Genomic DNA, 13,952 nt, shown 5'->3' on the forward strand with positions numbered 1-13,952 from the left:
AGATAAAATGACTTGTAGTGTAGTGTGTCCCTTTTCCACCGTTCGGTGCTGGAGCTCATGCTGTGCTTTGTTGCTTTGATGTAGGCGTTTCATGTTCACCAACAATCAGTTTGGTTTTCAATCGGAACGGAGTCAAGAAGGACTGGGTCATATAAAAATGTCCGTAAGTCATTATATTACCAGTAAGCAAGAGTGGGACATGTGAGTGGGGTGTGCATGAGTTTAAATCCAGAAATGTGTCATAGTATATGTATATATGTATGTATGTATATATATATATATATATATATATATATATATATATATATATATATATAAATATATATGTACATATATATGTATGTATATGTATATTTATGTATGTGTATATATATACATATATATGTATATATATATATATATGTATATATATATATATATATATATATATATATATATATATATATATATATATATATATATATATATATATATATATATATATATATATATATATATATATATATATATATAATGTTGTTATTGTGTTGGCTACTTATGTATCTACCGTATTTTCTCATATATTGACCGCCTCTGCATATAAGCCATACTTTGAATCTTAAGAAAAATCCTCGCACGTGGTATTTCTGAGATACTGTATGAATCGAAAGGTTCGTCTGCTGGATTGCACATTTTGGAAGGGTTGCCTGCACATGGACGAACTAAAAAAGGAAGTCACGTGAGCAGTACAACCATGAAGAGTGTCCGGCTGGGTCTCCGGTAAGATGGGAGCGGCCTGAGCGAGCAATGGCAGGCACAAGTGAGTTTTTTCACGTTTTAGGCAAGTTACGGTTTATTTTTTTCTTGAACTTCATTCATAGATATATATATATATAATACATTTTGTTTGCGTTTTAGCTGTTAATCTTTTCTCTATTTTGAAATAAATGACCGTATCGGCCGCATTATCTTGCGTTATGGCGTTTCATCTTTGTCACCTTGCAGATTTGTGCATGCCAAGTCTAATTTGTACCCCGGATTCAGTCATCATATTTTTGAGTTACAAGTATGGCATACATGCGAAAAAATACGGAATTATTTATTATTTATTTGTCTGATTGTTCTTTGTTGTCATTTGTGCACTCCGTGGTGAAGCTTTAAATCTCATTATACTGACAATAAAAGCATTCAATTCAATAAAACCTGGATCTGCATCACGACTACAGAAACGTCTAAGGCCAAAGTTCTAACGATTGTTTACTGCGATCATATACAGTATGTGGATCGACATCCGACCACATCACTTTATGACCAAGCTGTCACTCCTGAATGTGGTCGTAAGTCGAGGACTGTCTGCAATTCATACACGGCAGTAAAAAATGTCGTTCTCGATGTTTGTTTGGTTTGCATAAATAACACGACGTTAGCATGAGCAAAAAGAGGGGGAAAAAACGTTCTGCTCGAACTTGGGCGCCACGCCAAATGCTCGCCACGTCCTCGGCACGAGAGGGTTCTTGTTTGAGGGTAAGATTGAGGAAGTTGCCATGGGCAAATATGAGCATTTAGACGCGCAGTCCAAAGTTATGAGACACTTTCTCATCCTGCTGAATGATTAAGTGTCCCAAAATTTTCTCCCCAGGTGCAGAAAAGAAGCCAGTGCTACCAGTTCAACAAAAAGCCCATCATTTGTATTGTGAGGCCAGTATACTCACACGGCCGTCGACGCGGGGACGTCATGGCGAAAATGTTGCATACAGTTTGCCTGAGCTAAGCACCTTTACTGACAGCAGAGGCCTACCAGAGCTTGCCCTGGACGAGAGCACGGTGAGCAGGGACCCAACGGCAGCCATGCACAGCCCAGCGTGGCGTATTGAGGCCACAGGGTTCGTGCTTCGCGTTACGAGGGCCAGCTGGGAATTTCTCCAGCCGCAGTCAAAACTCAATGACGGAACAAGCACGAGCACTGGCTCGGTGGAAAAGGGCCTGTGTGTGTATGAATGTGTGCTGGTACAGAAGGGGGTTGGTACAGGGAATATTTTCGGCCAATCTGTCATCCTCTCATCCAAGTTACCGCAAGGAAAGTGTCTTTTTGTCCCAAAAAATAGCTCAGTCACAGCACCGTCTTAAGAAGGCGTAATAGAGCATGGCTGCCGACGTGGGGAAGGGGCCTTCAGCGCCCGCTTGGCCCCACAGCCCTCCTTTGGGGGGGGCCTTATCAACTGACTGAGCAGGTACGGCATCCTCACCACACCCGCCCACGGTTCCCCGTGTTCCCTCATCTCTAGCTACACCACTGTACTGTGTGTCCAACAGACAGGAAGGTGGCGGGTCCGGGTCTCCGGGCTAGATGGGCCCCTCGTTGTGCATGTTGTGGTTGCTCCTGCTCACGCCCACGCAATTGTGCTGCTGGTTGAGTAGTTGGGACGCCTCGTTGGCCAAGGCTACAGTCACGGTCGGGGTGCCGGTGGCAGTGCCGGTCATCCCCGTGACCGTGGTGGGGGTCTCCACGCCATCGCGCAGCTCGTTCAACGTGAGCTCTATCTTGGTGAACTCGCTGTCCGTAGACTGCGGCGTCTTGTCCATGCGCGACGCCATTACAGCATTCTGGTACTGCTGCCGTGTTACCTAGGCAATGGTCAGGAGAGAGACATCAGGTCACATGTCAGAACAAGAAGGCTACAATTCATTCTGGAACAATTGACAGTGAAAACAGGACAGTGCAGACCATAATGCTACGTATACTACTGCTTACCATTTTCACTTCCTAAACTATAGTATTTTTTTTTTCAAATTACCTTCAAAAGCTCTGCTCTATATGTTATAATATTAATACTAATCGACAGGAGCATCACATGAAACACACGTCGTACATTTTTGTCAATAATTTCAAAAAGTGAAGCTCATACATGATATTTCATCATTACACAATATACAATAAACACTATTTCAAGCCTTTTTTTAGATACAGGGAGCGCTAGAATTACGACAGAGTTCCATTCCCACGCTGGCAACGTGCGTAGAAAAGTAGAAATTTCTGTCAAAATACTACTAAGTATAAAAAAAAGGATGGAACGCAAATAGAAAATGAAACCAAAGAGCCAACTTGTCGGCCTGTCCCTCTGACCGACCAGTCCAGTGGTTCTTAACCTCGTCGATCGAATCCAGGTTAAGAACCACTGGACCAGTCAGACATGCGGTGCGATCAGGGACAGTCCAGAAAACACAGAACTCAAAACATCAACATTGCAACCTGAAGCATACATGCAACCTGATTCATTACCATTCTGATCTTTCGGTTACATAAATCTGAAGATGTCGGCTTTGTTGGTCAGTGACGTTAAGTCTGTGTGAACACAAAACCTCATTTGGCCACGAGGAAGTGGTTTTCGCGCGATAGTTTAACTTTGGTTGGAACGCAGCATATGTGTAGCGAGGTGCATCGGTGTGTTTTTCCTTTCTCCTTTCTCTGTTCTTATAATGTTAATCTTCATATCTATAGTAAGTGCTATTCTTTTGCCTGAAGCTAGAAGACAAAACTTTGTTCATTGAGGCAATAACGTAAAAAAAGGAGGGCGAAAAAGGCAAAGATACTCCCAATGCAAACACAGACAAGAACTATGCACCAGCTAAGCAGAAACTATGGTGCAAGGGACTTGACGAGACACAGGCATCGTGAAGTCGAAATTTCGTAGGTCGAGGACATTGTAACCCCAGGACTCACTGTAATTATGTTTTATAAAATACAAAAGACCAAAATTTGGTCTCTCAAAAGAAGAAAATAGTTCAATATTCGCGGCCCGGTGGGCGACTGGTTAGCGCATCAGCCTCACAGTTCTGGGTCGTTTGTTCCACTCCAGTTCGATCCCAGGTCGGTTCTCACCGTGCGGAGATTGCATGTTTTCCTCGGGCTTGCGTGGGTTTTCTCTGGGTACTCCGGATTCCTCCCACATCCCCAAAACATGCAGGGTAGCCTGATTGAACAATCTAAATGACCCCTCGGTATGAATGTGAGCGTGAAAGGTGGTCAGTCTCCTTGTGCCCTGCGATTGGGTGGCCACCAATTCAGGGTGTTCCCCACTTGGTGCCAATAGTTAGTCTGGATAGGCTCCAGCACCCACTGCGACCCTTGTGAGGATAAGCGGTTTGGAAAATGAATGAATGAATGAAAAAGTTCAATATTAAATTGTATTTTGTCACAACCTAATCAGCAAAATAGCATAAACGTGTCAGTCCTTCTACTCACCTTTAAAAAATACAGGTCTGAGCACGCTCTGACAGAATAATCAGGTACGTAGATCTGCAGGAAGGAGTTAAGTTGGTTGTTACTGCTGCCCAACGTGGGGGTGATGGCATCTATTCGATCGCTCCTGTTCAGAGAGTCTGAGTGGTTGAGTCCAAATGGCCGCGGTGGAGATTTATTTTCTGTGAGAGAAGTTATCCAGTATGAATTTTAAACATAAATATATACATCTATGGACCAACTAAAGACATATGTATATTTATCAGTGAGTCATAGAAAGGAATGCAGTAAAATAATTTTCTAGCTTTTTACAGGAATTTCTAATTCAAATATAGGTCAGACTTCATTAAGAAACCTTTTGGTTCAAGAGGTCTTTAAGAGGAGGGTCGACGTTGTAAATACTTGCCGTGGAATAAATACGGATAAAATGGGTGCCCTTAAGTAACACAATAAATACCTGTGTTTATAATATGTATATATCTATTTCATTGGCTGACAATGTGAAGTTTTGGTAAATGTGAGAATCAAGCTATTTTATTAGAGGCATCAGCATTTCAGATAAAAATAGTCACCATGCCACTCAATCAAGTGTAACAGTGAGTGTGTCTCAGGAACTGGTCTGTTCTTTATCTTGTATCTGTGTGTATGCTTCTTAGGCTAATCATATGTGCACAGTACCGTCATCAGGAGTCTTCTGAGTTCTGGATTATACTGTAAAAAGACAATTTTGGGTAATGAACCAAAGCCGCAAGGGTGTGGTTTGAAAGTTATTCCAAAAGATTCTATATATTAGGTGCTCTCTGTCTACCCCAAAGATTTTGTCTAAGGTAAAACAATCAATGTAGTCCAAGTATTTAAATACCTAGGAATCACTCTTGACTCACAACTCGTCTGTAAACAACAGATAAAAAAACACTGAATAGAATTAAATTAAATTTGTGCAGATGTAGGTTCATTAGAATCAATCTAACTCCTGAGTCAGCAAAGATGTACTTTGACACAATAATCATATCACACATTACTTATTGCCTAGCAAGTTGGTCAGTGACCTGTAAGACAACACTAAAACCTATTGAAACCATTTATAAGCAAGCTCTGAAAGTATTGGACAGAAATCCAAAAATTTACCATCACTGTCCGCTTAGTTCACAAACTCTTCCATCACAAAGCTCCTCTACTGCAAGAATTAAAAAAAATAATTCCAACAGATCAACAAGAGGTGGCTCTAGAGGTACTAACTGTGTAGTTCCCTTCAGAAAGAGTGCATTAAACCAAAACACTTTCTTCACATACCTGGAATTCAATACCAATTACCATCCGTGAGCTCCCATTTCTGAGCCTCTAAAGAAGTTGGTAGACAACGACGATGTTGAATTTCTTTGTTTTCATGGACTTCCACAAAATATTCCATGAGTTGGTGATTTTCAAAGATGATGCTTGCTTGCATTATTAGTCGCCACATGGGAAATACTTGTTCATTTTTTTTAATTAAAGACAGATTATTTTTTTCCACTTCTTAAAGAAGCCTACTGAAAATTGAACACAACAAGGTGAAAACAGCTTATCTAAAACCATGCTACTACACTGATTGGAATGTATGTAATCCCACGTTGGAATAAATCAGTGTCTATTAGGTGCACAAAGTGTGTTTGTGTGTGGTGTGTATATGTGCAGGCCAAGCACAGTGGGCCAAAGACCTGGCATGTGAAGTCTTGCAGATTAATACTCCACTTTCAAAAGGCAGCATGGGTCAGGTTATGAAATATAAAAAGTACAGCACATGCAAGTATTGACCCTACAGCAACATCAGTATGTAGCAATCAGGCACAAAACGTTTTGGAATAATTGGCTAAATATTACTCATTCAACTTCATTTCCAGATATGGACTAATCTTTTCTTTTAGAGAGGTAGACAAGATCTTCTTCAGTACATCCCAGGGAAAGAGTTCATTTTCTGGATGTGCAAAAGTGGAGAAAAACATAAATAATAGGCAATATTTGCCAGATTTCTGCAAAATAGCCATTGTCAGTCATTTTTAAATGTCAGTACTATTGTCGTGCCCAGTTGTCACACGTTGGCCGCCCATTGTGCTATTTCAGCATCAACGCCCTACATGCTTTAATGCAGTGTTTCCCAACCTTTTTTGAGCAGCGGCACACTTTTTGCAATCCAAAAAATCTCAATGCAGACCACCATTTGAAAATCTTTAAAACTATATTGCCTATTTTAACAATATAAAGTTTTTTTTCAACAGGAATCAAATCCCCCTAAAATGATTCTCAAATCAAATTTTTCACACCAACCTAATGTCACCAAAAGTTGATGTCTGCGGACCCCAGACAACTTCCGGTTCGAGTGATGTGACAATAAGTAATGTATCGTTTTTAATCTCATACTGTTATGAATTTTTCTCCGAATATTACTTAAATCTCCAAATTTTGTGCTCACACAGACTTTACATTGCCAAAAGGTGATGCTCTTGAAACCAAATAAATTCCGGTTCAAGTACGTAAAAACAAGCAAACAAATGTAATCTCGTAACATTACGACTGCTTTTTACTCCTAATATTACTTCAATCTCCTAACATTATGCGAAGAGCAATTTTGTGCTCACACATACTTAACGTCTCCAAAAGTTGAAGCCCGTGAAGCCAAACAACTTCCGTTTCACGTTAGAGAAAAATAAGCAACAACGTGCATTTAATCTCATAGTATTACAATTTGAATCTTGCAATAGTACAATCTATGATTTAATATTTGTCATATTTGAACCTCGGAATAGTTGAATTTTTATTCATGTGCTCACGGCACCCCAGTGTGCCAAGGCACAGTGGTTGGGAAACACTGCTTTAATGGACCGAGGAATTGAAGCAGGCCTCATCTGAGTCTGAGACAGAGAAAGAAGACAGACAAATACAGTCATACCTCTACTTATGAATGCCTCTAGGTACAACAATTTCAGGTTACGAAAGATTTTTATATACAAATGAGAGCTACGAGATACGTAACATGATCCAAGTTATGAAATTCCCAAAAAGTAAATGCCTTTCCTTATACGTTATTTTATTTGGAAATTGTCACGGATGCATTGATTCTCAGTTTTGAACCCCGCTACACTTTACTGGGCTCTCATTGGCTGTCTCACAACAACCACTATTCTTGTTTCAAGATTCTCTTCTGTACTTTTGACCGCCGTTCATCGTCACGGAGCTCTATCGATGTTTTTTGTTGAGCTTTTTCAAGTGTGGATAAAGCAGCGTCTTCTGTTTTTATCATCATGCCTCCCAAGAAAATTACCAGTGTGAAAGAAAAGAAGTGGTCAGCGAGGAGTACATTGATGAGTTGGTCGAGGGGCATAAAAATGAACTCTCTAGAGTTAATGGAACACTCCGCAATGCAGGAGGAATATAACGAGAAGGCGGACAGCAAAAATTTCTGTCTTCGTAGAAAAAAAACATCCACAAAAAGTGTTCACGAGTCGTGCGATCGCCTACTTTGACAACGTTTGTCTGTTGCATTATAGAAAGATTATTAAAAGTTGTCATAGGGAGTCGTCTTGAGATAGCAACCTAAATCCAAAAAAATCACAACAATTCCAAAGAAATCACAAAACGTTAATGTTTGTTATTGATTAATGTTGTGAATATTGTTGTTTGAATTCTTAATGTTGAGTTTATGAGATGTGTGTATATGTGTTCGTATGCTCTCTCTCTCTCTCTGTTGCCTACCGTTGGCTTCCTCTTACTCCCCTGCGTTTCAACATGGATATATTTTGTATGGTTGTTATTCATTTTAAGACATTAATAAATCATTATCTTATAATTTCCTCTCATTTTTGTGTGTTTCTCACATCTTTCATATAAAATTGGGACACTTTGACCCATTTTAAAGGGTTTAGTTGGTAGTTTTGTGAGGACCGTGGAACGAATTGGAGAATTTACATATAAAGCACTGCTCTACTTACGAAATTTTCAATTTACGAAAAAGTTCTGGAACCAATTAATTTCATAAGTAGAAGTACGACACTATATAGCAGTACCTTTTCTCTTAGCTGGTTTTCACCTGTTTCAAGGGAAACAGTTTGTCCCGCAATGACTGCGCTCGCAGGTGGTGACATTTTCTGGTTAAACAGTATATTTTAATAGCGATTTGCATATTCAGATTCTTTGAGTAACCATCTGTCACATGGACAATTACTCTTGGTCTCGTCTTTTCCTTTAAAGTTGTGCGTTCAGCCTGTGCTTGTTTTATTTGTGCCTATCTGAGTGAACATATGTGTACGTGCCGTGACTCATATGTGCGCACAGTGGTATCCGGCAGGGGGCTGTAGCTGTAGGTCTTGTTTATGCAGTCAGGGGGTTATAGGTTAGGGGCGAGAGGGAGAGGGCGGAGCCTGGGGCCTCCTGCACCATTCAGCCGTCTTGAATAATGGCTCGGGGGATGAGGGTGCTATGGGATTTTTTTTGTTGCAGTTTTCCTTCAATTTCATTCACGTGTATGGTACAATGAAGTGCAGACCACATTTCGGACACTTACTAATTAATCAACATTTAGAAAGCCAAAAATACAGAATGAGAATATTGAGCTACTGAATAGTGGTGAACACGTCGGCCTCACAGCTCTGGGGTCCTGGGTTCAAATCCGAGTCGGTCCATCTGTGTGTGGAGTTTGCATGTTCTCACCGCGCATGTGTGGGGTTTCTCCGGGTACTCTGGTTTCTTCCCACATTCCAAAAACATGCATGGTAGGTTGATTGGACACTCTAAATTGCCCCTATGTATTAGTGTGTGCGTGAATGGTTGTCTGTCTCCTCGTGCCCTGCAATTGGCTGGCCACTGATTCAGGGTGTCCCCTGCCTCTGGCCCGAAGTCAGCTGGGATAGGTTCCAGCATCCCCCGCGACCTTATTGAAGATAAATCGGTTCAGAAAATGAATGAATGAATAGTGTTGCACTCAAGACAAAAGGGTGTGCTAATCCAATGTGAAGATGGGGGTTAGGGTTAGAAAGAATAGTTAGAAAAGTACTTTACCTGGTGATCCGGCTAATGAATCGGCCCTATTGACAAATGTTCGGGAAAGGGACAGAGGGACTTTGGCGTAGAGAAAAGGGGAACAGAGAAGGAAAAAGAGGTAAGAAATAATCTTTTATTGTATGGTCATTGGAATAAATAAGCAGAGAATAATACGTATTAAAAATATTAGAGACATCGGCTGTAACTGACTGACATTGAAAAGGGAATAAAACCACAAGTAGACCACAGAAGAGGACACCTTTTGTTTTTACCAGTAGGTGGCTCTCATTTCCTATCTACTGCTACAACTAGAAGGGTTGAGAAGTTTATGAATGAACTGAGGAAAGAGTGCATCACTACTACCGCCACTGCAAGAGGTTCATCCATCTAAACTGCTTTTATAGCTCAGACCACTAGCAAGTGTCTATTTATGATCATCTCTTATTAAAATAAACCACATTATTCTTACTGATTTGTCAAGCAATAAACGGGTTAAACAGACTTAACAACAATCAAAAATTAGAATACATTTGTAGCGCACCTGGTGAGACGTTAAGAGCCATCATCCCATAGAAGGAGAATGGTCCCGCTTCAAACTTCATCCCCTCTTTTCCTGCCTCCACTTCAACTTTGCCCTATTGAAATGAGAGCAAAAAAAAAACCCAAATTCTGAATAATTATTTCCAAGATGAAACCTTGCCATTATAAATCTTTATTAGCACAAGTGTGGAAATAGATCTAATGTTGGCAATAGTAAAAAGAATAAGTCTTAGAGTTCGATAAGAAAAGTTGAAATGTTTACATGATTTAAGTACTCGCTGCACCTCCCAAAACTTGTTTTTTTGTTGTTTTTTTGCCAAGTTTGGGGAAAAAAAGTAAAGCACAACATGAAAGAATAATGCTGCATCAAACGTAATGCCACCAGGTCAAAACTAAAGTATTGTAACACTGCTGGACAGCCATTGCATTGGATTCGAGTTTTTAAAAAAATTGAGTGAAGACTCAGATTTTTCTTTCTTATTATATCGTTTTCTAAACTCCTAATATTTAAGTTGGGGAAAAAACAAGCCCTATAGTATCTGTGTAGCATATTATATAATAATAACATTGGACATTTTCTTCTCAATTTCTGCTTTTTTTTCCCAGGGAAACAGAGCATTCAACATTTCTTGGACAGAATAAAAAAAATAAAAATTGATCTCTGAATGAAATCTAACATGAGTTTTTACTTTAAGTTACATCTCAGGTTGTTTTTGATGTTTTCCTTTTTTTAGACACTAAGTCCAACTCTTCCGCCATTTGGTAAACGATCATCTTGGAATTTGGTTGCTTTCTAGTATGGACCAGTATTTATCAATCCTTTCAGCCCAATTATTATCAATTATCAGAACCAATTATGCACAGCACGTGGATTTATTGTTGCTGGTGTTGCCTGTAGGGTACGAGTTATCCAGTGCAGGCCTTCAGTCTGAAATAATTATGCACACACATGCTTGCTTTCTGTGTGCTTTAGTTTTCAGGCAAATGGTATTTTTGATATTTTTATATAAGTCCTATAGTATCATTATTTATTTATTTAATGTTGCGTAGTTTTATACGTTTGTATGAAATGTAATCAATTTCACATGTTGGTCTACATTGGTAGCAGTGGAGTAAAGAACATCATATTGTTCTTGTCTGGTGGTCTCCCGTATTGCAGATGTCTTAAAGTGCCATCCATTTTGTTTAAAATATTGCCTTGCAATCATTTAGCATTGCACAAAATTTCTATTTGAAGAAAAAAAAGGCTGGATTTAGCACAGAATTTTGTTTGCATCAATGCAACAATTGTTTTCCTGACCATTGTTGAGCAAGTTAAGATAAACTGGATCATTTCAGTGCAATTTTGGGGAGTTTTTGTTCTGAAATATGGATTAGATATAGTTGGTAGCACCTCGATATAAATGAATGTACTTGTTGGATCTCCATTTTCTCATCAGTTTTGACAAATTGTATAGGCTACGCCCCCGGTCTGGCATGATGTTTCCAATATTCTCTCTCCAACTAACCTGCAGAATGAGGATGAAATAGTCCACGGGTCTGTTCCTGTGGAAGAGGTAGTGCTCAGGTGCCCGCTTAATCTTCTCATCATATTTCAGCTCCTGGATGACATTGGGGTGCCTCAACAAGCGCAGTAAAATCTTTTCAGACATTTGTGGTGGTGCGAACAGGTCTACCTCTACAGAGAGAGAAAAGATGGTTGTGAGACTCATAGTTGAAAAACTGGAATAACAATACAACATTTCCTAAACATTAATTAAAAAAATCTTATTGAAGTGTACATGTTTGTGTAGGAGGGAAATAATCACTCTCAACAGTCAAATGAAATTTGCTGTGTTTCTGGATAAAGCAAAAGATCATGATATGTCAATTCTACACTCTACAATAAAAACATGCAGGAAAAGGACAATGTTTAAAATGTACACTTTGTTTCTGAATCAAATCTGGAATTTGGGGGGGGGGCTTGGAGAAGGACTGGTTTTCATAGTACTACATGACATTACAGCTGTTTAACATCTAGGTTTATTATTCCTCCTTATATTTGTGGTGTAAAGATAAAAACAATACCACAAGGACACATTATAAAATGACCTTACAGACCAAAATGCAGCAAACTAAACGTCAGACAACATCAAGAAAATGCAAAATGAAAAGAACTGAGTTAACTCATATAATTGGGCAGTCGACAACATTAACTGAGCAGTACAGCTGTGGATATCACCTGGTTACATCACCAAGAACTCTAGCTGCCTAAAAGCCTTTTGGAGAACTTAATCTAGGGGTCAGCAAACCAAATTTTTGAAAGAGCCATATTGAACAAAAAAAATAAAAAATTCTTCTGGAGCCGCAAAAAAATAAAAGCCTTAGTTTTCTCTCTTTCCAATTGGGTGATTGGCTGCAAATGCCTTAGCTGGAAATGTCTTCACACATGACTCTTTTTGTTATTTGACTACTTCTCACTACACAGCGAACATTCAGGCAATCTTTGCGCATTTCTCATAAATGCAAATGATTCTGTCCAAGAAATGTTGAATGCTCTGTTTTCCCGTTGGAATCCATGGCTCGTCAAATCACCTATCACACGCCAGCTGTTTATTTTTTATTTTTTTACAACAGGCACCTGCCTAGAATCCCACCCTGCTGATGAAATTGTGTGTTGCAGGCTATGACGAAATCTTTGTTGGCAGAAATGTTGAAATGTAATATTTATTCTACACATTCTTACAGCATTGGAAAATATTACTAATGTTTGTGCCATGTTTGTCCTCCAACAGAAACCATATTAAAGTAAAAAATATATTTCTCTCCCCCATTTTCCATTTTCAATCATTTTTTAAAAAGCTCCAGGGAGCCACAAGGGCAGCGCTAAAGAGCCACATGCGGCTCCAGATCCTATGGTCGCCGACACAAGACCAAATCAATGCTTGCTTACCTGCAAGCTCAAAGTTCTCAAGAAAAAAACATCTGTGGTGCAAGAAATGTGAATACTGATTGAGTATTTAGCTGCTTCTTTACCCTCTGGCAATACAGTCATACCTCTACTTACGAATGCCTCTAGGTTCGAAATTTTCAGGTTACAATTTTTTGATATGCAAATGAGTGACTCGAGATATGAAAAAGAGCCAAGTTACGAAATCCCCCCAAAAGTAAATGCATTTCCTTATCCGTTATTTTATTTTGAAAATATTGTCGCGGATGCATTGATTCTCACTTTAGGACATTGCTACCCTCTCATATAATGACAATAAAAGCATTCAATTCAATTCAATTGACTCTCTCACAACAACCACTATCCATGTTTCAAGATTCTCTCTTACTCACCTGTCCACCCCGGCTAAATGCTCCCCTTATTAATAATTACAATTCCCCTTATTAAGCGATTAAAAACCGCAGTGGTGCAGGGTAAATTTTTATATGCTTTATTTATTTTAAGACATTCATAAATCATTTCATGCGGCCCGGTACAGCGAGTGGTTAGCGTGTCAGCCTCACAGCTCTGGGGTTCAAATCCAGGTCACGTCCACCTGTGTGGAGTTTGCATGTTCTCCCTGGGCCTGCGTGGGTTTCCCCCGGGTACTCCGGTTTCCTCCCACATTCCAAAAACCTGCATGGTAGGCTGATTGGATGCTCTAAATTGCCCCTAGGTATGATTGTGAGTGTGCATGGTTGTCCGTCTCCTTGTGCCCTGCGATCGGCTGGCCACTGATTCAAGGTGTACCCCGCCTCTGGCCCAAGGCTCCAGCACCCCCACGATCCGATGAGGATAAAGCGGTTCAGAAAATGAGATGAGAATAAATAATTTCCTTGTAATTTTCTATCATTTTTGTGTGTTTCCTCACATTTTTCATACAAAATTGGGACAGTTTGACCAATTTTCAAGTGTTTAGTTGGTAGTTGTATGAGGACCATGGAACAAATTAGAGAATTTACATATGGAGTACACCTCTACTTACAAAATTTCAAGTTACGAAAAAGTTTTAAGAAAAAGTAAAAAAAGAACCAATTAATTTCGTAAGTAGAGGTACCACTGTATTCTAAATCTTACACAAAAAGTCAAATCTATGTGGGAACCTCCATTAGTTAAAAAATATCAAAAATAATGCAGGTGAAGACAAAAATCAATGTAAACAGGGTGCTGTTAAACCTGTGAACTAACTCAACATGTCACTTTCAATCCATG

The 13,952-nt window shown here is 39.5% G+C and overlaps 1 protein-coding gene across 2 annotated transcripts in view; it reads right to left on the minus strand.

Moving 5' to 3' along the window:
- Positions 1–525: 525 nt before the first annotated feature.
- Positions 526–13,952, minus strand: part of cnnm2b (cyclin and CBS domain divalent metal cation transport mediator 2b) — a 56,744-nt gene continuing 43,317 nt past the window's right edge. The window contains exons 4-8 of one of the 2 annotated variants that reach the window (XM_077605597.1): positions 11,281–11,450; positions 9,774–9,867; positions 9,251–9,310; positions 4,223–4,401; positions 526–2,604 (exon numbers count right to left, since the gene is read on the minus strand). In XM_077605597.1, coding sequence (XP_077461723.1) covers positions 2,323–2,604; positions 4,223–4,401; positions 9,251–9,310; positions 9,774–9,867; positions 11,281–11,450 — 785 coding nt within the window. In that variant the 3' untranslated portion in view covers positions 526–2,322. The remainder of the gene's footprint in view (positions 2,605–4,222; positions 4,402–9,250; positions 9,311–9,773; positions 9,868–11,280; positions 11,451–13,952) is intronic. The other variant, XM_077605598.1, reaches the window with a different exon arrangement.

Source organism: Stigmatopora argus, chromosome 7 (assembly GCF_051989625.1).
Source record: "Stigmatopora argus isolate UIUO_Sarg chromosome 7, RoL_Sarg_1.0, whole genome shotgun sequence".
Classification (NCBI taxonomy): Eukaryota; Metazoa; Chordata; class Actinopteri; order Syngnathiformes; family Syngnathidae; genus Stigmatopora; species Stigmatopora argus.